The sequence below is a fragment of the Rhincodon typus genome, chromosome 9, assembly GCF_021869965.1.
Source record: "Rhincodon typus isolate 14 chromosome 9, sRhiTyp1.1, whole genome shotgun sequence".
Taxonomy (NCBI): Eukaryota; Metazoa; Chordata; class Chondrichthyes; order Orectolobiformes; family Rhincodontidae; genus Rhincodon; species Rhincodon typus.
The window spans coordinates 58,019,697-58,045,435 of record NC_063340.1 but is presented as its reverse complement, the minus strand read 5'-3'; the positions used below and the strand labels follow the sequence as shown (position 1 = coordinate 58,045,435).

General features: G+C 38.8%; 1 protein-coding gene and 1 long non-coding RNA gene across 3 annotated transcripts; one reads left to right on the top strand and one right to left on the bottom strand.

The window, feature by feature from the left end:
• The first annotated feature begins 201 nt into the window (after nt 1-201).
• On the top strand, nt 202-25,500 carry LOC109920926 (creatine kinase M-type-like). 2 transcript variants are annotated; one of them, XM_020520984.2, is made up of 9 exons: nt 202-590; nt 2,395-2,441; nt 6,869-7,067; nt 11,588-11,742; nt 14,308-14,440; nt 20,302-20,473; nt 21,549-21,672; nt 22,661-22,850; nt 25,116-25,500. In XM_020520984.2, exons 1-9 carry the CDS (start codon nt 575-577, stop codon nt 25,310-25,312), a joined length of 1,233 nt encoding a protein of 410 aa, XP_020376573.2. In that variant the 5' UTR covers nt 202-574; the 3' UTR covers nt 25,313-25,500. The 2 variants fall into 2 exon arrangements, with proteins under 2 accessions (XP_020376573.2, XP_048456610.1); XM_048600653.1 differs by lacking the exons at nt 202-590; nt 2,395-2,441 and adding an exon at nt 2,503-2,592.
• On the bottom strand, nt 11,727-14,437 carry LOC125483951. Its single transcript, XR_007262817.1, has 2 exons — nt 14,390-14,437; nt 11,727-12,315 (listed from the first exon to the last, which is right to left on the bottom strand). It is a non-coding gene; the product is annotated as an uncharacterized LOC125483951 (long non-coding RNA).
• Nucleotides 25,501-25,739: the final 239 nt, after the last annotated feature.

Sequence of the window (25,739 nt, the reverse complement as noted above, 5' to 3'; positions counted from 1 at the left end):
CCCTTCCTCTCCGGGTTGCCGCTTTAACAGCAGACCGTCGGCAGACTATGTTTCCATTTATAAAGTGCCTAGTGGCAGTGTAAATATTTTCATTAGATTCTTCCCTTTGCCAGGTTTGGCTGGAGACTGGGTGTGGAGATTGCTGTTCCCCTTCAGCCATGCTATCAGTATTGTACCTGTGTTATCCTGGGGACGGGGGGGGAGAGTGTGCAGGAGGAGAATATGTCTCTCCCTGTTGCTGGGAGTTGTCAGACATTGAACCCAGTTGCTGCTCACACACTGTACACCTTGTCCCCTCCACCGCGTCCCCCGGTGGGCTCAGCGTGAAGCGACAGGGACAGAGCCCCCACCCCCCAGTCTGGGAGCAGCCCTGCAGTTAAAGAGCTTCCCAACCCTCCCCCCCCAACCCAGTTGGAAGCGGTGAATTCCCAGCTGCCGAACCATCAAGGTCACATTTGAAGTGGAATCAGTTCGAACTGACTGACTTTCCCCAACTGCAGTTTTAAATACAGTGAGCGACCTCGACCACCAATCCACAAAACAAAACCCCAGCGAGTGTCCCAACGCTGCAGCCATGTGGAAACTCAAACGTAAGTTTATCCTTCATTTCGTTGCGAGTCGTTGATCGAGAAACCATCGCGCTTCTGCAGAAATAGTTTGACAGAGCAGACAGGGGGAAACCTTTTCCCACCTGGAAAAGGCTAGAGAACTTAGATGGTATTGGTTTTGAACACGGTTTGGGAAAGAAGCAACTGGAGGTGAGAGAGGAAAAAAAGTTCTTCACACAGCCAGTGGTCTACGTTTGGAATGCACTGTCCCTGAAGAGGGTGAACAGACAGGATCAAATCAGAATGGATGTTCCCAATGACTGGGGAGTCTATAACCAGGGGGTCACAGTCTAAGGAGGTCATTTAGGAGCTGAGATGGGGAGAAATGCATTCACCCAGACAGTTGTGATCCTGTGGAATTCTCTGCCACAGAAAGCAGTTGAGACCAAAACATTGAGTGTTTTCAAGACAGTGTTAGACTTTGTTCTCAAGGCTAAAGGGATCAAAGGGTATGGGGAGAAAGTGGGAACAGGGTATTGTGTTGGAGCCATGATGATATTGAATGGTAGAGCAGGCTTGAAGAGCTGAGGGGCTCCTATTTTCAGTGTTTCTATGGAAGAATGGAGAAGGTAGATTCAATTGAGGTGTTCAAGAGGACATTGGAATTTGTTTAAAAAGAAATTATGATGTGGGGAAATGGCAGGAAATTGGCACTAGGTGAAAATATTCAGGGAACTACAGTGGGCTGAATAGCGTCCTGTACACTGTATTGGTTTTGTGATGTTGGTTAACCAGTAACTGCTTATTTACAGGGACAATGGGTTGAAAAAAGACCAGGTCTATCTAATTCACATTCTGCTGGTAATGCAAAACAAGCATAATGGAGTTGGTTAATGGTGGCTATTGATCTATCAACTCAGCTACAACAGACATTTCTCATTTTTATTATGACCTATTCATAGAATTATAGAGTCATATAGCCCTAAGCAGACCCTTCAGTCCAATTCATCCATGCTGATCAAATTACCCAAACTAAATTAGTCCCATTTGCCTGCACTTGGCCCATATCCTTCTAAACCTTTCCTATACATCTACCTATCCAAATGTCTCATAAGTGTTGTAACTATACTTGCATCTACCATTTTCTCTGGCAGTTCATTCCACATATGAACCATCCCCTGTGTGAAAAAGTTGCCCCTCAGGTCCCTTTTAACCCTTTCTCCTCTCACCTTAAAATTTTGCCTTCTGGTTTTGAACTCCCAACCCTAGGGAAAAGATCTTTACTACTCACCTTGTCTCATGATTTTATAAACTACAATAAGGTCACCCCTCAACCTCCCACACTTCAGTGAACAAAATGCTGATCCAGTCTTTCTTTGTAACTCAAACCTTCCAATCCCAATAACATTCTTATGAATCTTTTCTGTACTCTCTCCAATTTAATAATATCCTTCCTAGAGCGGGTTGACCAGAACTGTACTCAGTACTCCAAAACTGGCCTCACCAACATCCTGTATAATCACAACATGACTTCCCAACTCCAAAACTCAATGGTCTGAGCAATGAGGTTAAATATTCCAAATATCTTCTTTACCACTTTGTCTACCTGTGATACAACTTTCAATGAACTATGTACCTGAACCCCTAGGTCTCTCTGTTCTACAACATTCCCCAGCGCCCTGCCATTTACTGTGGAAGTCTTGCCGTTGCTCAACTTACCAAAATTCGTTGTTACTATGTTTTCTTTATGGTTTTGCTTTGATAAAGAGCTGATTATTTGGTTGACTTTGTGTTCTTAGGACATTTGTGCACATGTCACATCTTATCTATTTGTTGTTTCTCACAGCCCCACTGGAAATGCCACTCGGTCTCAAATACAAGCACATTTTGGAGGTTTGTATTCTGGAATAAAAAAAAACTTTAAAATTCTATTATCGCATTGCAGACATGGAAGAAGTGTGCATCAGAAGTGTACGTGTATTTGGCCACTAGCAATAAACAACAGCCGTTTCTTTATTTATTTTTTTCCCTGTTAGGATTGTTGGTGAGTATTTGTTGCCCATCTCTGATTGTTTTTCCTCTGAGTGGCTTGCTCAACCATTTCAGAAGTAAACCACATTGTGTGGATCTGGAGTCACATATAGATAGGACCAAGTAAGGATGGCAGATTTCCTTCATTAGATGAAATCAGTGACCCAAATTGATTATTCTAACAGCAAAAAAAATGATAGTCATGCGCACCATTACTGACACTAGCTTCAATTCCAGGTTTTTTTTTTAATGCATTGAATTTAAATTCAAGCTGCTGTGGTGAGATTTGAACCTATGCCCCCTGAGTCTGGGCTCTAGGTTACTAGTCCAGTGACATTAATATTACACCACATGTCCCTATAATACTAAATAATTCACCTTGTGTTTCAAATCTTTATAGTCTGTGCTCTATCAGTCAATGCTGCCTGCAGTAAGGTAGCTTTGAGACTTCAGCGGAGAGTCCCATCCGTAATAAGAAAGTGATCCATAATATAATGGGCCAGTAATTTCCTGAGCCATTTCCTGATGCCATAAAGACTCTGGGTTTAAAGTGAATACAATTCAAAGCCAGTGGAAAATATTTAAAGCAATATTAATTACAATTACATATAATTTGTTATAGACAACATCCTTGCCAAACTCCTCCTCATATTGACACGTTTGTTGTCATTTTCATGACTTTGGGTTTGCACTTTGGAAATCTTCTTGTATTTAGAAAAATAAGCAGTGGATGCTGGAAATCTGAAATTAAAAAATCACAGAGTGTTGGATCTGGCATTATCTGTGACAAGAGAAGCACTCAAATATTTAGAGTCACATCTCTTCTACGGTACTGAGGGAGGTAGAAATGTGATGAGTTTTATGTGATTGAAAGGAGGAAAGATGGGATAAGAAATGGGGTGGTCTGGGATAGAATGGGACCAATTAAATGACAAAGATTTTGTCTTGGGACAAAATGCAAAAGGAGTGGTAATGGTTCTTGTTAAAAAAAAGCATTTATCCAGACCGAGTGTAAATGACAACATAATGAATGACAAAACATGAAAACTAGAATAAGACCACACATAGAAAAAAAATAAAAATGGGGGAAAAGTCCACAGTCTGAAATTGTTGAATTTAGTGTTGAGTTCAGCAGGTTGATTAGAGCTTCAGTGAAACACTGCAGTATGCCATAAATAGTAAAGACAGCATGAGAGCAAGATAGTGAAATTCAAATAGAAAGCAACTGGATGCTCAGGGTAATGCTTTTGGATTGAGTGACAGGATTTCTCAAAGCTATCATTCAGTCTGAATTTGTTTGCCCAAAATGTAGAGGACATTGAATTGAGAGCAATGAATACGATGTGATAAATGGAAAGAAATACATTACTTTACCTGGAAGAATTTACCCTGAACAATGAGGAGAGAGGAGCTAAAAGGGCAAGTATTATATCTCCTGCAATTGCAATGGCAAGGAGAGATGCCATGGGAAGGGGACAGAGGGCTGTGGTGTTTGAGAAGTGGGCCAAAGGCATGAGGTATGTAGGACATGGAGAGGGAATGTGAAGTGGGTATTTGGGAGGAGGTGATGGGGCTTTTGGGTTTGAGGGTCTGACATTCATCATTACAACTACACCAATGCCTCAGTGAATGGAAATGTGTGTTCCAGCCTGCCAACTTTGTCATCTTCCTGTTACCAATGCCACTTCGGGCCCATCTCCCCAGCACAAAATCAAGGTGGGTAGAACTCCCTAATGGGAACGGATGTGGAGTTGGGGAATTCTTGTTACCAATAGTCATTTTCTCATGATCATCTATTGTGCGGGCTCAAGATTTTCCACTTGCAGCCTAATTGCGGTTGCAGGCATGCTCAGTGACCACTGATTTTGCATCCCCACCAACAAGAAAGCTTGCTGCATCAAGCTGCAATCAGGTTGATAAATGCTTTGCAGTGAACTGCTGGCCTTGATGTTGAAGTCCCATGTCAAAAGAAGCCGCTGGCCATCAGAGGTAGATAGCTTCTGAGTCCTAGATATTGTCAACTGGGGCCAATGGAGGCATTGCCCCAATCCGGAAGACAGATATCCCTAGTTTCTGAGTTGGGAAAGCAGCCACTTTCTTTCATCTGCTGGGGAGCTTGGTAAGTTGGGCTGGTAGCTGTTAAACTGTTAGCTGTTACATAAGGGCCTTAACTGATAGAGAATTGAGAAGATCACCAATGATCCTCACTTGATTACTGAGGTGGCAAACGAGTGGCCAAGTTCCAAATCACCCTGCTTGCCATTTCCAGCTACCTCCAGAGAGGGGAGGTTTGTGCTCTCAGAATCTAAACCAAACAAAAATATTCACATGAAATAATTAAATGAGAAGTACATGGTATAAAATAGTGAATGATAGATGTGGCTATTCTTCCAATCACTTTTTTTCTAAACATAGCCTTTAGGACAAGAGTTTACTCGCTATAGCTTCATTCTGTTCTTTGTTGTAGATATGAACCCAGGAACTCATCTACTGCTGATTAACAGCTGAAACTGGTACACTTGTGTAAAACTGGTTCATCACAAAAATATAACATCAATTCCATTGAATCATATAGAAACAAAAAGCAGCTGACATTTGAGACTGATCAGCCATCCACACAGGGCTGTATGACTCTTGACAAAATCAGAATTGTGAACTAACTTTTGATTATGCCATAGTATGCTGTAGTTCAAACAGTTAACCATTTAGACACCCTGAATTGGCTTCTTTAGCAACCAGAGCTTTGCGAAACTTACTGCAGCCAATGTGCTCGGTCCCATTGGGCTACTTAAAAGAACCCATGGTGCTGGAGGTATTATGTTAACATGGATAGAGGATTGGTTAACGAGTAGAAGACAGTGAGTTGGAATAGAGGGGCATTTTCAGAAGCAACCTGAAACTGGTGGAGTACCACAAGCGCAGTCACTACAATTATTTGCAAAATATGTTAATGACTTTGAAGAGGAAAGTGAATGCACAGTTGCCAAATTTGTGGATGACACAAAAACAGGTAAGTGATGGGAGGCAAGTAGTGAAGATGACAGAAAGTGTCAGCAGAACAATATAGATAGCTTAAGTGAGTGGATGAAAATATAATGTGGTAAAATATGAGGTTGTGCACTTTGACAGGAGGATTAGAGGATCCAGATATTGTTTAAATGGAGAAAAGCTGCAGAAAGCTACAAAACTGAGGGATTTGGGAGTCCTCATGCATAAGTCACAAAAACTATCAGCCAAGTTTTGTGATCAATAGGGAAGACAAGTGGAATATTAGTCTTTATTTCAAAGGGAATGCAATATTAAACTAGGGAGGTATTGCTAAAACTATACAAAGCACGACTCAGAACAAGCTGGACTCGGTGAACAGTTTTGGGCCCCTTATCTAACGAAAGATATACTGGCATTTGGCATTGGAAATAGTCCAGGGAAAGTACTCGAAGCTGATCCTGGGTATGGAGGCACTGTCTTATGAAGAGGAGGTTGAATAGATTGGGCATGTATTTGTTGGAATGTAGAAGCAACCCTATTGAAACATACAAGATTCTCAGGAAAATTGACGGGATGGATGCGGAAAGGTTGTTTTCTCATGTGGGAGAGTCTTGGAAGAGATGGCATAATCTCAGGATAAGGGATCACACGTTTAAGGCAGAAATGAGGAAAACGTTTCTTGCAGAAGGTAGTTAATCTGTGAAATTCTTTACCAGTGGACTGTTCAGACTGGACCATTAAATATATTCAAGGCTCGGATAGATTTTTAATCAGTAAGGGAAGCAGGAGTTTTGGGGAAAGGCAGGAAAGTGGAGTTGAGATTTATCAGACTGGCCACAATCTCTTTGAATGGTGAAGCAGATTCAATGGGCTGAATAGTCGCCTTCTGCTCCTACGTTTTAGGGTCTTTGCAAATGAATTGTGTGTGAGAAAGTTTTCTTGTCATTGATGGGTTTTAAACACATTGCACTGTTATTATCAAAACAAAATACAGGTTAAAAGTTCATCACAAACAATCATCCACTTTTGTTATAACCACATGCTGTTAAATATGTGCTGTCTGACATTCACTGTGTCATACTACATTCCTCATCTATTTATTTTTGATTGTTACCTCACAGTGTAGGTGATCTAAGTTGTTTGGATCTAAGGATTTTACATTGCAATGATGTACATATGAGCAGTCCAGTTATGTATAATGGCACATAGACTTAATTCCACTTCATGTTTCTTATTTCATATTAAAAGAATTGTTATTTAATCCATCAAATTGATGCTGATTTGATTGTTTATAATTTTAGCAATTAATGCCAACTGATCCCTCAATTTCACTTAATCTTAAAAAATTGTCGGCTGAAGAAGAATTTCCAAACTTGGCCAAAAATCAGACTTGCATGGCAAAAGTTCTTACAATTCAAATGTACAAGAGACTGAGGGCCAGAGCAACCCAAAGTGGCTTCACACTGGATGATATCATCCAACCTGGTGTTGATAAATCTGGTAAGTCTCATTTCAATTTAAAAAAAGACTCCTTTAGTTTTCAGTTAAAAGCTAATAATGTCACATTTTACAGCAATGTAAATTGACACATTTGTAAATGATACAATTACGATACTATATGCTGTATGAAATATGAACCATCCATCCTTCAATATCAAGGGGTATTTCAATTCTGCAAGTCTAGTTTGACATAGTCCTGGGGATTTGCTAAGGTGACATTTGATCACATGATATTTTAACCACTGCTTACAACTGTTCCATTTTCACTGGGTGAGTGTTCCACCGTCATCATCAAGCCCTGATCTGATCTTTTGTTTTACAGCAGGATAAATCATAAGATTTGTAAAGAAAGAAAATAAAAGAATAGAAAGACTTAAGGATGTGTAATGTTTAAATAAAAATGAGTTCTGTGATGTTTTTACATTATTGGCCTCAATGAGAAACACTAACATAAAACTATTGATTCAATCAAATTAATTGAAAGAAGTGAATTCTAAGCAATATTTTCATAAATTTTACAACTTGAAACAATAAATAGCAAATTATAGAAATGATAAATAAAACAGGAATTGAATTGAATTCACTGACTCCCATTCCTCAGCACAAAAGCACAATTTCAGGGAGCTAAAGCCCATCCTCAGGAAGCATTAAAGTTGCTCAGCTTTCATCATAAAATGAATTATACAACAATGCCGCAGGCCACCTACAGTCTCCTTCCCTTTCCTAGTTTGTGTTGATTTCCCCATTTTGGGTTGCTTCCCCCTTGCTTCCTAAGTTTATATTTGCCCTCTGTCCTGAAGGATGAGTGTAAAGTGTTTTCACAGCTTTAAATGTCACTAATAGGTGCTGTAATGTAATGTAAATATGGATCTAATGCAGTGATTCATCATAGGTGTCAGTCCTTTAAAGTTAAGTTGACCCTTTCATTGGCCAGCCTTGTGTATTTGTTTCTGTGCTTTTTCAATGGATAAAGCACAATAATACAATGAAAAATGAATCAAAATGTCCTGTTACCTTTTGCTGTAATTTTTGTGCTGTGATTAAAATTACTACAGTGGATTTAAACTAAAATATCTGTTTTCCACATGTGAAAAAGAATCTATCCATCTACTCCCCTAGATTGATTGACAAGAGATCTGATTTGAAATTATCTGTTAGGTTATCTGTTCTTGTCCTTCCTGGAGAACAACCTGTTGTTTGTACATCAGTGGACATTATCAATGTTTGGCTGAGTTTCAAGTGCTAATGTTGTCAGCATAGTGGGTGTTCTGTTCATCTGAGAATGATTGACAGTTTCAAATTGTTGTATTTAAAGCTGTGAATGTCTAAGCTCTGGTGTATAATAGTTTCAAGTGGAATGTACCCTGTAATTCCAGTCTATGAATTAAAGTCACATGTGACTTAAAAAGATGTTTAGTTCTGAATTGCTTAAGATTCAGTTGGTAATAAGATAAGCAGCCCCTGCTTTGTGGACATGTAGATTTTATTATTTTTGCAGTCCTTGACTTTTTCTGTTCCTGAATAAATGTCTGCTTATACATATGATTGTACAGTTGCATTATATAAGTTGCATGTCCTAATGACTGTTAGGGAAAAAGCAGCAGTGAGTGGGTGAACTGATATGACATAGCCCAAATGGTTAGATAGCTCTTCACACTGCCATTGGAATGTCATTTCTGAGTGTTGTGCAGTGAAGCCTCTCATGATAGCCAGCAGGTTGTGAGGCACATCCTTTTTGAATGTTAAATCATCAGCAATCCTTCAATATTTCAGAGTGCCTGTAGATTGAAACATTACCTGAAATGCTTGAGTATCTTGTTGACAGCATTAAAACATTGCCCTCTGCAGATTTGTACAGTTTTTCTCAATACACCGCTGAGCAATGATGGAGAATGGACATGTGAACTTCCCTTGTAAATGTCCCAGCATTAGCAGGCAATATGCTCCCTTGAAAAGCTGATAGACAGAAAGAACCTTTCACTCCAGAGCTGTGTGGAATTATCACTAATTCACACTGTCACTGACAAGATGGGTTTCAGCGTGAGACATGTATGGTGGCCAGGCCCCAGCACAGTCTCTACACATTGGGTTTCAGCTCAGTGCTATGGTGTTTGGTTAGCTCAGTTAGCTGGACAGCTGGTTTGCAATGCAGATAACAGCAGAGTTAAATTTTCCTACACTGGGGGCTGAGGTTACCATGAAGGATTCTTCTTCTCAACTCTCCCCACACCTGAGATGTGGTGTGTCTTAGGTTAAACCACCACCAGTTGTCTCTCTGTAATGAGAGAACAGTCCTATAGTCTGGTACAGCTAAGGCAACTTTACCTTTACCTGTCCACATTAAAGTGCAAGACCTTGGTTGCAGTCATCAACATGGCAGCTCAAGGATCTGTGAAGCCTTGAGGCTAATTGTGGTAAAGGAGTTACTTGCCTGTGAGAGACGAGCAATACTTGGTCATTACAACTTCATGAATCCTTAGAATATCTGAAAAGCTGCTCATCTCTCACATGCGTGTGATTTCATTCGGCCTGACAGAGAAAATGATACTAAAGTTTAAGAATGCAAGTGAGGATATTTTTACAAAAGTGCAAGATTATATACAATTGTGTGTCATCAATGTGCCCTCAGAATATTATCTTATCCTCTCCATCCCACTATGTCTAAGTTCAGTCCTGGATTCCACAGCCAGGGTTGGAGGGATCCTACTCTATCATTGACTATATTGGCAGATCATCCCTGGGGAGTGCTTGGGCCCAATTCCACTGAGAGAGCCCTGTCTAGATGCAGGTTCACTCTTCTCAGCTTGAACCTTTGCAAGCTTTGGCATCACAGTCAATGGAGTTGATGGTATGGGCAGTAGGGAGTGTAATGGGAATCTGGGCTCCTCTGCAAGTCCTGAGAAGAAGCTTCTTGGTAGCCTGCATGTGGTTCCTCCTCTGTCTGGGTGCCTGCTAGTCCCCCTGAGAGAAGGGGGCACCTGGAATGAGGTTGAGGTCCCTCATCCTACCTTACTTTACAGCACTTATGGCTGTGCAGGACTGTGCACACATCTGATAGAAACTGTGTACTGGAAACATCATTCCAGGTAATGGCCAAAGTCTCCATGGAGACAGTTAGGTGCTTGCAAGCCAGAGCTAGCACGGCACTCATAATGTTATGGACTCCTCCATTCTTTAATCCACTTCACTAACTGCATCAGACAAACCTGCCTGTTGTTCCTATGCCTGTCTGAGCATTTGACAGTGATTAATAGCTGACATCATGGGATCCTCTTCTGCGTGGGGCTGAGCAGGTGCCTGGTCTCCAGGAGCCCTGCAAGTGGCAGAGACCAGGGGAGTTCCTTTCTTGACCAGCTGCAGAGACACATCAGTGATGTGCTGCCAAGTCTAATCTATGTTAGAGCGCACCAAGCCAAATGTTTCTGAGTCCCGGAGATACGAGTGAAAGCCTTGCCAAAGCATCCTGTGATGGTTCAGTGGTTTCCTCCTCAGAGATGGAAGAGGGACTGAGGGCTGCCTGTGCTGGATTTGTCAGGGTGGAAGTTTGCTGGGTGCCGCTGGTGCCTGCGTAAGGGAGAGAATTAGTTGTGCAAGAAGGATAAAAGTTTGTACAGATTCAGAATGGGTTAGTGGGGTGGTGCTAGCACAGCACCATGAAGCTCATGGGCTGCTTATCCATGGAATTGTCCATGGCAGTCTCGTGCTCTCCGACTGAATTGAAAGGATTGAGGAAACTGATATCCATCAGTACCCCCAGGCCAGACTTGGCCCAGTTCTAAGCCAATCTGTCCTGCAATGAGACAAAAGGAGCCCTTTGTGAGATGTATGTGCAGTTTCCGAGTTAGTGACTGATGGCCCTGTGAGTGTGAGGTAGCAGAGAGAGGGTGGCACTTAACCTTCCAGAGTACAGAAGAGCATCTATTTTCTTCCTGCACTGCTGTGCTTTCCATTTAACTTGGGACACTGTGCTGACCTGGGCCATTTCCTGTGTCCAGGCTGACTGTGTCTGGTGGCGTGGTTTCCTTTGGTGTTCTACAGTGTAAAGGATGGTCCTCTTCTCCACCAACCAGCCCACCGACACTTCCAGCTCCCTTTCCCAAAGTGGGAAGCTAACACACTTTTGTGGACCACTTCCTCAGAGATAATGATGCAGGGCCACAGGATGTGGCTCAGTTCCTGACTTGCAGAATCTGAAGAATCAAAAGGGCTTTAAATATGGCGCCCTTAGTGTGTACTCTGGAAGGTGCTGGCAGTGGAACACTTAAGCCTCTTTTGCCATGTGATTTGACAGGAAGGCAGTCAGATAGCCCTGTGACCAGTTAATAAGATGAAGAGCAGAAGATTGCATGAAAAGATTTGCTCTGAGCAATGAAGCGAATGAACCAGGCACCACAAATCTCACTTGATAGAGCTTTTTAACTGAAAATGAGAAAATTTAGCCCAATGTTACTCATTTATAGCATTGTTATGGAACCACAGATTTAATTGGCACCACTTTATTTGTTTGCTTGCCCATATAGAACGTTCTTCCATTAGAACTGTGGGTTGTGTGGCAGGAGACGCAGAATCATACACTGTATTCATGGAGTTCTTTGATCCTCTTATTGAACTGTATCATCACGATTATCAGCCAAACAGAATGCACAGGAGCAACCTGAATCCAGAAAACCTAAAGGTACCTTTATAAAGTTCATTTTGTAATTTCTACATGTTACATTTGGAAGGAATAATATGTAGAACAAGATAAGACCATTTCAGCCTGTTCCAATAGGCCTGTTCCAGAGACAGTTTCACAAAGTTCCTTATTAACGTTTCCAGTTTACCTTTCAGTCATGGGTGCAGCCACTCACAAAAGCAATAAAGCAAAGCTCACCAATTCCTATCAACACATGTCTATATGATTCAACTTTCACCAATATTGTCTACAGATCATGTGCTCCCTGGCACAGCCAACCCCACTATACCACTATATACCTTCCACTCCCACCACACACTGCCAGTCTTGAGTGGTAGAAAGACCATTGTCTCCCTGATGTACTTGAACATCTTCGGCTATCGTTTTCCCTATGGTTTTTAATCCATTAAAAATCAGACAGTTTTTTTTAATGAAAAAGATGATAAGTCCTGATGAAGGGTGTAGGCCTGAAATGTCGACTCTCCTGTTCTTCTCATGCTGCCTGGTCTGCTGTGTTCCTTCAGCTCCACACTGTTTTGACTTTACCAGAAGTCTACTCCACATATTTTAAACCTGTGTTGAAATAAAAATTCTGATGTCAAGCCTTACAAAATCATGAAATAAACCAGGAAAAGACAGGCTGCTTCACTACCCCACTGTACATTGGTGCAAAGTTTTCATTTTCAAATCTCTACATAACTTTGCATTCTTCCTCTAGGCACACTTTATCCTCCCACCTCTGTTCTTGCAGCTCTGATCAACTGCATGTTTCCCTCTTCCACCCATTCCACTATTGATGGAAAACCCTTCAACTATCATGCTCCAACAGTTCAAAATTTCTTTCCTAAACCATTCATTGTCTCTTCTCGTCTTCAAAAACTTCCTTAAAAGTACCAGCGGCTCTGTCAACTCCCCTTGTTCACCTCCTGCTTCCGAGTCCCAGTTGTGAAGTGGCCTGAGACACATTAAATGTTTAGATTTACTGTAGCAGACATAAGACTTCATCTTTGTTCCAGTAAAAAAAATTCAATTTAAGTTTCTAGTGACATTTTCAAAAACTATTCATTAACCATTCTAATTCTCCTTTTTCAAGTTAATAATACATTATTTCTTACCTAATCCTTTCTCTATGTTAGTCTGTTTTCAAACTTTAGCACCTGTCTATTCTATTTAGAGAATGTTTTACCATTTGACTTATAAGAGTAGACAATGTTATTTTTAGTCTTTTAATATTGATTTCAAATGGAAATACAGAAGTTCCATTTTACTCATGGTATTGTGGCACTGCCTGTACAATTTGACATGCAGTACATGTCTAGAGTCAGTCAGACCCACCAGAGCTGATTTACTTCCAACGCTATATGCTGTTCTCTATTTCATAACGTCAAAAGCTTCTGCTCCCATTTAAAAGGTTAGAAAATTAAATTTTTATTTCACAGAAAGTCCAGTTTCTAACTTTGCTTCTCATGCTGCAATCAGTACATAGGTAAAGAAGTGCCCAACTTCCTTCTGGAGGTATCCAATTGCTTCTCTTAATGCAAGCCAAAATAGTATCTAGTCAAAGTAAAATTTGTACTGTTATAATCGCAGCTGATGTTATTACTAGACAAGTCAGATTCCAGACTGAAACCTGGCATAATAGATGATGTTTTGTTTTCTTTTGATTTTAACAAAGTGATCTCTCACTGAAACATTAGCACACGATGCTGCAGATTTTAAAAACAAAACTGAAGTTTATTAAGAAAAGAAATAAAGATAAAATAGAATAAACAAACTGTCTCTATTTGAATATTTTTAACTAGACTGTAAAAGTACAATATAACGAATCCCAGAACATACATTCATAAATTGAAAAGACAAACAACTGCTTTTGTAAAGCATCCAAAACAAACTCCTGGTAGAGTACCCAAAAACACTCCTTGTATAGAACCCCAAAACACAACTTATACCAGCTTTGAGTAACCTCTTCAGCATTTTATCCCAATTCTTTAGGTCTGGGAGTATCATTATCTTTTCCCAAACGCAATGTGGTTTCACTATATCTTTCCATTCTCACAAGCACTGGTCTATAAAAGCATCTTCATCGATGGACTTCACAGGAAGTCAAAGCGAAACTAGAAAAGCATCTCTCTCTAAGTTTAAAAAGCCTTTCATGATATTCTAAACTGGAGCTTGTTTATCTTGTTCAGTTGTAAAACCCCACCAATGTGTATTAAAAAAATTAAAGCTTATAAATTATATCGGTCTCAAAAATTCTTTTGAAATAAATCGCAACAGCTACAGAAAAAGTTTAGTTAGTTATGTCCTTTAGACACACAGAAAGCCAACATGTTACTAATCAAAAACCCAAATTTATAATAAATTACAATAAAATCACAGTCTACATTACGTTAACTAACCATGCAATAGGGCTGGTAATGCACAATGACAGGAGCTCCACAAACCTTGAATTGAGTCTACAGATTAAAATTCTTATATTTATGCTGCTAGTATCCATTAATTAATAACAATTGAATGGCTAGTTAATAAAAGGCCTGTAATTATCTATTACCCTTCTCCCTGCAGGGTGGAGCTAATTTAGATGAACTCTATGTGTTGACCTGTCAAGTGAGCACAGGACGTAATGTGGATGATTTTTGTTTCCCACCTCACTGCAGTCGTGGAGAGAGACGTGCACTGGAAAAACTTGCAATAGGAGGTGATTTGTTTTGTTTATTCATCACTGAAGAAACTGGAAATAACAGAAAAGTTAACATCAAGCTCCAGCATTATCCATGTTTGAATCCCTCCAATCAGGTTTTCATTCCTGCCATTATAGAAACATAGAAAATAGGCACAGGAGTAGGCCATTCAGCACTTTGAGCCTGCACCACCATTCAATATGATCATGGCTGATCATGCAACTTCAGTATCACATTCCCGCTTCCTCTCCATATCCGTTGATCCCTTTAGCTACAACGGCCACATCCAGCTCCCTCTTAAATATACCTAACAAACAGGCCCCAACAGCTTCCTGTGGGAGGGAATTCACAGGTTCACAACTCTCTCAGTGAAGAAATTCTTCCTCATCTCAGTCCTGAATGGCTTACCCTTTACTCTTAGATGCTGTTCCCTAGTTTACATAGGTTACATGATATCAATGTTACAAATGGCTTCTCATGTTACTGTGACAAATCCTTTTTCATTTGCCTCAATGTGTGCAGTCTTTGACGAGGTTGACCACACCATCCTCCTTTGAAACCTCCCCCTGTTGTCCAGTGCATGGGACTACTCCCCTTCCACCTCCACCTCCATAACATTCCCTGACATTTGTCTCAGATCATCTGTTGCTGAAACCCTCATTTGAGCCTTTTTAAAAAACTCGCTAGTGTGGATTATTCCAAAACATTCCTGTTGGTCTGCCAAATTTCACCCTTCATAAACTCAAGATCATCCAAAACTCTAGTGCTTGTGTCTTAACTCAATAGAACTCCATTCTCCTATCACCACGAGGCCTACATTGACTCCTGGTAAAGCAGAATTTTAAAATTCTCTTGCTCATTTTTAAATCATGCTCTGATTTTTCACCTCCGTAACACCAATGTCTCCATCATCCCCACAGCCCTCTAAGGTATAGAGTCATAGAGACATGCAGCATGGAAACAGACCCTTCGGTCTAACCAATCCATGCTGACCATAATCCCAAACTAAACTAGTCCCACTTGCCTGCGCTTGGCCCATATCCCTCCAAACATTTCTTATTCATGTACTTATCTAAATGTCTTTTAAACGTTGTAACTGTACCTGCATCCACAACTTCCTCAGGAAGTTCATTTTACTCACAAACCACTGTCTATGTAAAAGAAAAATTGCCCCTCATGTCTTTTTTAAATCTTTCTCCTCTCACCTTAAAAATAGTTTTGAAATTCCCCACCCTAGGGAAAAGACACCTGCCATTCACCTTATCTATACACCTCATGATTTTATAAACCTCTATAAGGTCACCCCTCAACCTCCTATGCTCAGTGAAAGAAGTCCCAGCTATCCAGCCTCTTCTTATAACTCAAACCCTCCATTCCCAGCAACATCCTGGTAAATCTCTTCTGAACCCTCTCCAGCTTAATAATATCCTTCCTATAATAGGGCTGATATCTCCACTGACATCTTCAGAATCAGAGTTTAATCATTCCACCATGAGTGACTGTGTCCTGGGCTCTGGAATTCCCTCTGTAAACCTTTGATCTCTACTCACTTTCCACGTCCTTTGACCAAGCCTTTGATCACCCGAATGCATATTTCCTTAAGTCATGTCCTGTTTTATTTCTTGAAGTTCCTATGGTGTGTTGGGATGTTTTATTATATTAAAGGTGTTGTATAAATGCCATAAATCACAGTGTATAGGGTGACCCCATTTACCTGGCTTACGAATAAGTTTTTTGCAAAATTTGACATTAATGTCAAACCACTTTTTCAGCCATGACATTACATTACTCACGTTAGCACTCAGCCTCAATTTTCCTCCCAGCAAAGATATGTTTTATTTACTGGTACCTTATGACTGGGCGCAAGGGATCAAGCAGGTAATATGAGCTCTTTGTGCATGGAAGTTGAAAACACATTGAAAACACTTTTTGCATTGGATGCCAAGCAAATTTCAAAATAGCAACCACCCACTGTCACTTATACATTCAGTGCATAAGTCAACCACAGTTTTTAGAGGGATTTTTCAATGGTTCAAATGTTGACTCAGTCACCAACATCTACGGTATAATCTGTTGTTGTTTCTCTCCATCTTTAGCATTCTCTAAATCATTGGGTGAATTGAATGTTACCACCATCTAGTGGTAATCTAGTGATAAAACACTACAGCCGTTTTACATGTCATCAAACAGTACATGCAGCTATTGATGATCCATCAACAGTAGCATCTGAAAATAACTCACAGCTTTATGCTATTTTTATCAGTTTCCATTCAAAGAATATTTAGGATGCTGATGAAGCATTCACTCCCACTTCTTCATCCTTTTGTCTGTCTATGATCTCAAGTAACCATACAGGCTTTAAACTAACATAGACTACCTTACACAGAATTTGATCATTGCTCATTTAAAATAAAAATTGCCAACATTTTTGCATTGCAATAGAGGACTACTTCTACAAATAGAACAAAATGTGGAGCCTCTGAACAGGATGAACTTCAGACAAAACTTCTTGTCTTACGTTTACACCCTCTCTAAACTCATCAGCTATTGTTTTATAGAAAATCTGTAAGTGGGCTAGCATTGTGTTGTGCTGAAATATTCATTGTTTATGAATTACTAACTACCCCACCATTGAACCTAACTCTCAAATCCCCACAATTTGTCAGCTTCATCTGATACGACATGATTTAGCTAATCAGTATTATTTATTGAATTTGGAGTAAGTAAAATTCACTTAAATGCAAATACTTTGTTAGAATTCATGTGATATAAGATTAATTTGAGATGATTCATTGCAACCTTATTCTTGATTTGTCTTGTATGTGACTACATCTTTACAAGTTCTATTTAAATATGAATGAAGATCCTATTCGTAACATTTAGCTATAGTGTTAATTTTCTCATTTGTTACAAAGATTCCTATGGGCAAATAATGTCTGTCCAATTGGAGGTTAAACATTCTATGATTCAATTTAATACAAAAAGAAGAGAATTCTCTCTTTATCCCAGACAACGTTCTTCCTCAACCAATGTGGAAACCTATGTGGAAACTTCATGCAGACAGTTTGATTACCAAGTTGTGTATATATCAACTGTGACCACAGACCAACTGATTGGCTGTGTTTGGTTTGGCTCATGGTGATATAAGGTGCTTTATAATCATCAGTTTATTCTTTTTTTTTCTTAGTTTACCTCTGCTTATCGACTTAAGAGGATTAAAAAGTCATGGTCTTAAGATTGCTTGCCTCAATATTTTTAATTTTTAGCTTTCTTTCTATTCTGCTTTCTCCCATTCCTCACACTGACTGCCCATCCAATCTGACTACATTTCCTGATACCATTAAAGGAGCTGTACATATTGTTCTGAACTTCAGGTCATGTCTTAAGCCATACCTTTCTGTTCCAATAATTGACCTCCCTCTACGATTACTTGTCTCCAACACTCACTTGTAACCAGGTAGTGGATGTTTCAATGTTTTGTGGTTAATATGGTTTCAATCAGTCCTCTTTATTTCCTCAGAAAATGTCTCCAGAAACTGAGTCTTAATCAACAACCTTACATCCTAAATCAGAGAAGGATTCAACCCAATTGGCCCTGCTCCTTTCTCTTTCATTTGATTTCAGGCCTTCCCCTCCTCATCTTCTGCCTATAAGTAGAATCAATGTACTTGTTGAAATTACAATATAGAATCAGTCCATTTGCCTGACCCGTCTAGACTGGCGTTCATTCTTTTTCAAAGCAGTAGTCTTAATCCCGTATTGTCCATTCTGTCTGCATATTCACTTATCATTCTTTTCTTCAATCTAGCAGATTTGTAAGTGATTACTGCTTCAGTCAGTAATTCCAAATTCCACAGCCTCACAACCTTTTGTGTGAAAATATATTTCCTTGCTTTTTGTCCTATATCACTCATATTTAAACATATATCTTTATTCTTCTCCATTATAAACCCTACAATTACTTTAAACTGTCCTCATAACTTGAAATACCTAATTTGCCCTGTTCTCATAATAATATTGCCAATTTTAGAAGTCTTCCTTTGTAATTGTATTTTCCTATATCTAGCAACATTCTGACTACTCTGTGCTGCACCATCTCTATTATCCCAATATGCTTCCTATAAAAAATAACCCAAAATGGGAAACTCTACTGTACCTTTGGTCTTACTAATGTTTTATGCAGATTCACCACTATGCCCTCAAATATGCCACTCTAAACAATGTTTCTAAAAAGATAATTTTGTTACTTTCTGTTCCTACCTCACTCCATTACAAACTCACATCACTACGCTTTCTGCTTAAACTGTCCAAAATATCTATCTGACAGCCCATCTTTTATGACAGAATGCCAAATCAGACCGAATAGATCGATGGAAAACAGTATATAGTAATGGATGGATGCCTGTATGATAGGAGAGAACTGAGCATACAGCAATTTCCATTGAAGAATACGACAATTGTTCAAGTGCATCAATAAACTTGCTGTCTTTTATTCCTAATTGTGATATGGATGTCTACTATTATTCGCCATCAATTATCTCAATAGCTGCTGTGAATCAACTGTCATTGTCTGCTGTGATATTTTTACAGTGTAGCCTTCCTTAATGTCATAACTTCTGATTTTTGTCAAGAGATTGGCACCACTGACAAGTAACTAAGGTGCTGTAAGTTAAGGATTTCTTATTTTAGCAGATTTCTTCCCCAAAATACTAATTACTAAATGCTATTTAAAATTGCATCTTTTATTATTCTTTTCCTGTTTTCATATTTACTTTTAACCTTTGACAAAAAAATTGTCGTAACTGAATAGCATTCATTTCCACGTCACTGCTGATATTTTTGTCCATTTCTTCTAGTCTCTTTGTGATTTGCCTAAGGAGACCTCTAAAAATGTGTTTAAGAAAGGAACAACCTGGAAACTGGCCAGTTTCCCTGTGGTGCATAGAGCATACACTGACAGTTGAATAGCGGTAGCAAGCATTCCTATAACAAAGACTGATATTTGCTGTAGCTGCTAAGTTAACATCAGCAGAGCATGGACTGAATGCATTAGAGCTATAATGGACTCTTTGATTTTTCAACAGCTAAGCAGTTGGTTTACACCTTTTGGTGTGTGATTGAGGAGAATGAACTATGGAGAATTTTGTATTATATTGCTGAGATGATATATGAGGGTATCCTAAATTATGCTAACATATTTAATCAACACGTGAATATCTTAGAGCTATGGAATATGATATTTTCCCCAAAAGTGATTAGACATATTCAATTGCACAGATTGCAAAGTTTAAAAGAAAATTAAAGAAAGACTCGTATTTATATAGTGTCTTTCACAACACCTTTCACAAGTATGGGCCAAATGTGGGCAGGTAGTACTAGTTTAGTTTGGAAACATGGTCAGCGTGAACTAGTTGGACCGAAGGACCTGTTTTGATGCACTACGACTCTATGACTGTATAAGTGCGTTATGACCAACAAAGTGCTTTTGGAGTGTAGTGTTGTAATGTTAGAACTACAAAAGCTATTTGCACACAGCACACTCCCACAAACAGCAATGTAATAATGAACAGATAATCTGTTTTCTTGTAACACTGAGGGATAAATATCGGCCAGAATAGAAGTGCCCACTTGAGAGTATAAACGGGGCCTCAGTTTACAATCTCATCTGAAAGGTAGCATTTCCACATGCACAATACTCCATCAGTACTGCACCTAGTGGTAACCTTCATTTTTGTGCCAGATTGGAAGTAATTAAGACCTCTTTTTTGAAAATGATTTTATGAAGCAAAAAGCTCACTGTTGTTCCAGTATGATCTATGCAAGAATTAACTATAAGTGTTTTCATTTACTTTCTCCTAACAAAAACTATAAACTACAGCCCTCAATGCATTAGATGGTGAATTTAAGGGAACATATCATTCGCTGAAGAACTTAAGTGAGGAAGAACTTCAGAGACTGACTGCTGCTGGAATCCTTTCTGATAACCTTATTTCTCCATTAATGCTTTCATCTGGTATGGCTAGAGATTGGCCAGATTCACGGGGAGTCTGGTAAGCTTTTCACTTTAATTTAAAAGGTTTATCGAGGGCAATGGAACTGCATATTGCAACCATGAATGATGAATCCTGGACTTGGTTTTTCCATATTATTGACATTCTGATCTTGATTGTTCTGAGGCACTGGAGTCATATGCCAATTACAAGTAGACTTATGCCACCTTGTTTCTCCTGCTGGAAATCTGAAGTAGCATCAAGAGAGGGGTGAGCATTTGTGAGCAAAGTAGTTGGTTACAAAATACTTGTCATCTGGAAAGAGGTGTATAGCAAAAGAGGAAAGAAAGGAATCAATAGAGGTCTGGCCTGAGATTTGTTTCATCCCGTCATTAGGGTGACATTGGAGAAACTGTGAGAAGTTTGTTTGGCTATCACCTTGGCCATAGGAGGAGAGAATAATAAACTTACGTTTATTAAAAAAAATGAAATAAGACATTTTGTACAAATTGGATCATCCTGAGAATGTGCATAAATTTGTGTGCGTTTGTAAAACTGTTAAATCTTCAACATAATTTTTGATTATTTTTGTTTATTATCTACTTGATTTTTCAAATTCAACATTATTGCTTTATGATACTTAACAAAATATATGGAAACTTCTATGACTTTCTCAAAACTGAGTTCTGTCAAAACAATAATTGTATATTAAATGAAAACAAAATGTTTAAAATACTCAGTTAGGTAGACAGGTGTAGAGAAAGAGCTATTGGACAGAATTTAATGACCACACTGGGGGTGGATGGTAGGAAATGGCTGGAAAACTGGTTGAACCCCACTGTGGCCATTCTCAGAAAGTCCTAAGGGATTAAGTCCAAATCTGGCACATACCTGCTCACTGTTGGGCTTCCTGGTTTTGTGGCAGAAATTCCACCATTTTGCAGACTTCCTGCTGCTGTGTAGAGAACTGCTGGCTGATTAAGGCACTGCAGCAGTACTGCAGTGCGACCTACATCAGAGATGGATGATGGAGCCCAAGTAAAAGAGAGGAGCAGGTCTATTAGGGCCTGAAGGGGGTATTGAATTTCAAAGAAACTTGGCATCACATACATAATGGTAAATTTACTTTCCACAGGCACAATGATATGAAGAATTTTATTGTGTGGGTCAATAAAGAGGACCATCTTCGCATTACTTCCATTCAGGATGGTGGAAATGTGAAACAAGTTTTTACACGTTATTGTTTTGGTCTTAAAAAGGTATGCAGTTGCTTTCATTTTCTCATTACATTCATTTTCAAAAAAGACCAAACGAATGTAAAATAATCGCAAGATACTGCAGATGTTGGAAAACTGAAATAAAATTGAACGTGCATAATTTGTCAACATTAGGATACAAGAAATTTTCTATGATGTTTCCAATTTCATCTTTTCCATCTGCAGAAATGCCTGCAATGTCTGCAATGTCATATGTTTACTCTCTGGAATGGTTAGGCAAATTATGTCGGTGTGGTCTTCTGCACTTTCCAAGAATTGGCTAGATACTTGCTAAATGAAGCTTCAGTATTCTCCATTTGGATTGGTGTATGTGACAGAAAAAAGTTAAAATCGAAATAAAATTAAGAACACAAATGAGGGGAGATACATAGCTACATTGCTTTATTCCTTTCCTTTTCATTGTGCCTAGCACATTATTTGGTATTTCCTAGTAGAAGACAAGGGAGACTCTTTGCCAGGCTGTAGTTTCTATTGAGTAGCAGCTATGTGTGTGATGTTGGTAGAATCTGGGAAGCCAGTCTCACCAGCAAGGAGGGATTAGTGGTAAAAAGATTAGTAATACCCTCAAAAATGACATATATGAGAGTGCTTGTATTTGTGACGATGTACAGCCCGACTGCCATTTCTCAGCTGGATTTAAGAATTAGTCTAGTATTTGAAGAGAAGGCTCTCTAGAGAGAGCTGTCAAAGTGTAGAGCTGGAGGAACACAATAGACCAGGCAGTATCAGAGGAACAGGAAAGCTGACATTTCGGATTGGGAAGGGTCCCAGCTCGAAACATCAGCTTTCCTGTTCCTGATGGTGCCTGGCCTGCTGTGTTCCTCCAGCTCCACACTTTGTTATCTCTGACTCCAGCATCTGCAGTTCTTCGTATCCTAGAGAGAGCTGTGTTTTTTTTCTACTTGTTGATGACTAACATTGAGCCATACATCTTTGGAAAATGGAGAACTAACTCTAATTCTTGATTTAGCTTGAAGAAATATACCACCAGAAAAAACACCCTTTCATCTGGAAGGATAATTTAGGATATGTGTCAACCTGTCCTTCAGATCTTGGCACTGGTATGCGTGCAAGTGTCCATATTAGACTGAAATACATCAGTAAACATCAGAAGTTCGACGAGATCTTGCAGAGACTACGTTTAGAAAAGAAGCTTACTGGTACTGTATTACAACAAAACACTTCAATACAATATCCCTAATGTAAATAATCAATGGAGTTCAAAAAGTGTGCGGTACCAAAGTCTGAATAAATTGACAATAAACAAACACATAATAATATCTAACACTTCTACACCTCGTGACAAGTTCATGCTACATCATCATAACATACTAATTTCTGACTTTATTTTATTTCAAGAAAATGCATTTCCTAAAAGTTTTACATTTCTGAGGCTGATGTCTTGTTTATGTACCATTTTTGCTTGCTCAACATATTAACATACCCATTTGCATATTGGGTATATCATGCACGTATACAAAGCTGGGATACATACGTTTTATTCTCCAAGCAAATTGTTTCTTTTTGTTTCTCCAGTAAAGCAATTTTACCTATCTTATAACTTGACTGGAATACTTTTATCTTTTAGAACCACCTGTTGAGAAACAGTTACGTCTATGTGATTAAGTCTTGTGACCTTCTCCATTACTGTATTTCAATATTGATCAGCATTCTTTCCTTGCAAAAGCATTAACAAGCCCCTCAAAGTCACAAATAACAACCAGGAAGTATATTTCCCATACACCTCTATGGTAAAATTCTCATGCTCATGTTTAAATCATTTCATGGCCAATTTCTATCTTTGTAACTTCTTCTAATCCCAGAAACTTCATTTTGCTTCAACTTTGGTGTCTTAAGACACCCCTATTGCCTTTACCTCACCTTTAGTACTTCGATATTACCCTAAGTTCTGAACTGTGTTTGCTAAACGACCCTCCAACTTTAAACGTGACCACTCTTTAGTCAAGATTTCAGTCATCCATCATAATAGTTTTCCCTCAATTTATAAAAAAATCTGTATTTCATTATAGTTGCACTTCCTCAGACTACGTAAGGCAGTGTCAGTAGTTTCCGGCTAGCCTACAGTCTACTCTGCTAATATTTACCTCATCTTCAGATATCTACATCCTCCAATATTCACTGAAGTGCCAGTCCTGCTGTTGGCCATTCCAACTGGGATATTAAATTATTAAAATTGCTTTCTAGACTCTGACCCCAAATGTAATTGCTCCATTCCCATGAGACAGATTGTTTTAAATTCTCCCACTCTCTTTCCATCCACATGCCTACTTTGAATTCTGCTCTTTTACTTCAGGATCAAGCAACAACTCTAAATGCTTTTGTGCTGCTCCTCAGCAAATCTTTTAGCTCTAAACCAGGGCACCAACTATGAACAACACAATATTTTTAAAGTTGCTGAAATAAATTACAATAAATATTCCAGAAATAGTATACTATAGGAAAGAATTTGAGCTTATTTCATTATGGATTTGTCAGTTTATGTTTTGTTTCATAACAGTGCATTTTTAGGTCTACTAAATTCTTAGAAACTAACTCCAGAAGTCCCTGTGGTGGGAAAAAAAAGTGCTTGACCAAATCTGCTAATAGTCCATCGTCTTACAGCAAAAACTGGTTAGATGATAAATTGGGCCGTAATTTGCTGCAGTAAAACAACACGTTTGATCACAGTGATGTTATAGGCTACACGTTGCTGGAAGTGCTGGCCAGTAATAGCACTGAGGGAAAATTAGGCTCCTGAGACCAAGCGAAAAGAGCAAGCAAACTAATCAAATTGAAGAATTGTGAAATGAACACTATGAGGACTGCGAAGGAAGTTTAAATTAGAATGGGCAAACACAATGCTGAATCAGTACAGAAACAGCACATGGAAAAGGGAGAATGAAAGTACACAACGGCAAAGTAAAAAAAACTTAAATCCCCAACAATTAAAACCTGAATGAATGCAACATGTACTTGTCATTGTTATTATGCCAGTGCCAGAGGTTGATTAGGAGTAATTAACAATAAGTACTCTTCTAAAAATGTAAGAGACAGACAAGATTTTCAGTGACAAGTAATTTGTATCTACTGCATAAGTACGCCAACTTAGTGTATTTCAGTGTTGAGATACTGATGTCATTTTCATTAAATTAATGGTGAAATGGTGCATTTTGGACAGGAACTTCTCACTTGTGCATTTAAATGTACATCTGCTTCTCGCTTGCAGTTGCTGTAAAACTCAGCATAAATTGAGTTCCATTAGCCTCATTGTTATCTTGACAGCAAATGAAGTTCCAACATTTCTAATTATTACACCAGTATTTACAGAATTCATTTCACCTTGCTGTTCACTCTATAGACTCTATTACAATCATTGAAATTGTAGCTATATTTACTAATTGCTCCTATGTCACTGTGTACTGTAGGTGCTGCGGATGCTTCTGTTGGAACTGAAGTTTGGGACATTTCCAATGCTGATAGAATTGGTTTCTCAGAAGTAGAATTGGTGCAGTTGCTAGTCGATGGTATTAAACTGCTGATCCACATGGATAAATATATAGAACAAGGAAGACCTATTGAAGATCTCTTTCCCACTCAGAAGCAGATGGATATACATGAATAATTATTTACAGCATATATAATGAATATTAAACTAGACCATGAGATGGAAATTAATACTTCACTCAAAGGAAGGATTCCCACAAAAACTTTTAAGAGCATGCACTAAAATAATGCATTCTAATAGGCTATTATGTACTGAGATGTTATCTGACCTGTGACCCAAAGAAACAAGATTGAATAAAATAACCAGTTGATGCAAAAAAAACTATGCTTCTGAAATAAAATTTTAATTTACAAATGAGAACTGATACACATTAATTGTACATTTTTTTAGATTTCAGTACTTTTGAATGTAATTTTCTATACTATGATCAGCATCCAGTAATAGGAATAGTGAATTGTACACTTTATGCAGATCACAGTGAGCCAGAGAATAAACTGATGCATATTGATAAAATTAGGCTTTGGGAACACTACAAGGTGATCTC

What these genes read in the sequence shown, in the direction of transcription:
- LOC109920926 (XM_020520984.2), top strand. An exon ending in TGAATCCAGAAAACCTAAAG is followed by an intron (nt 11,743 to 14,307) that starts GTACCTTTATAA and finishes TTCTCCCTGCAG; the next exon opens with GGTGGAGCTAATTTAGATGA. An exon ending in GGAAAAACTTGCAATAGGAG is followed by an intron (nt 14,441 to 20,301) that starts GTGATTTGTTTT and finishes TATAAACTACAG; the next exon opens with CCCTCAATGCATTAGATGGT.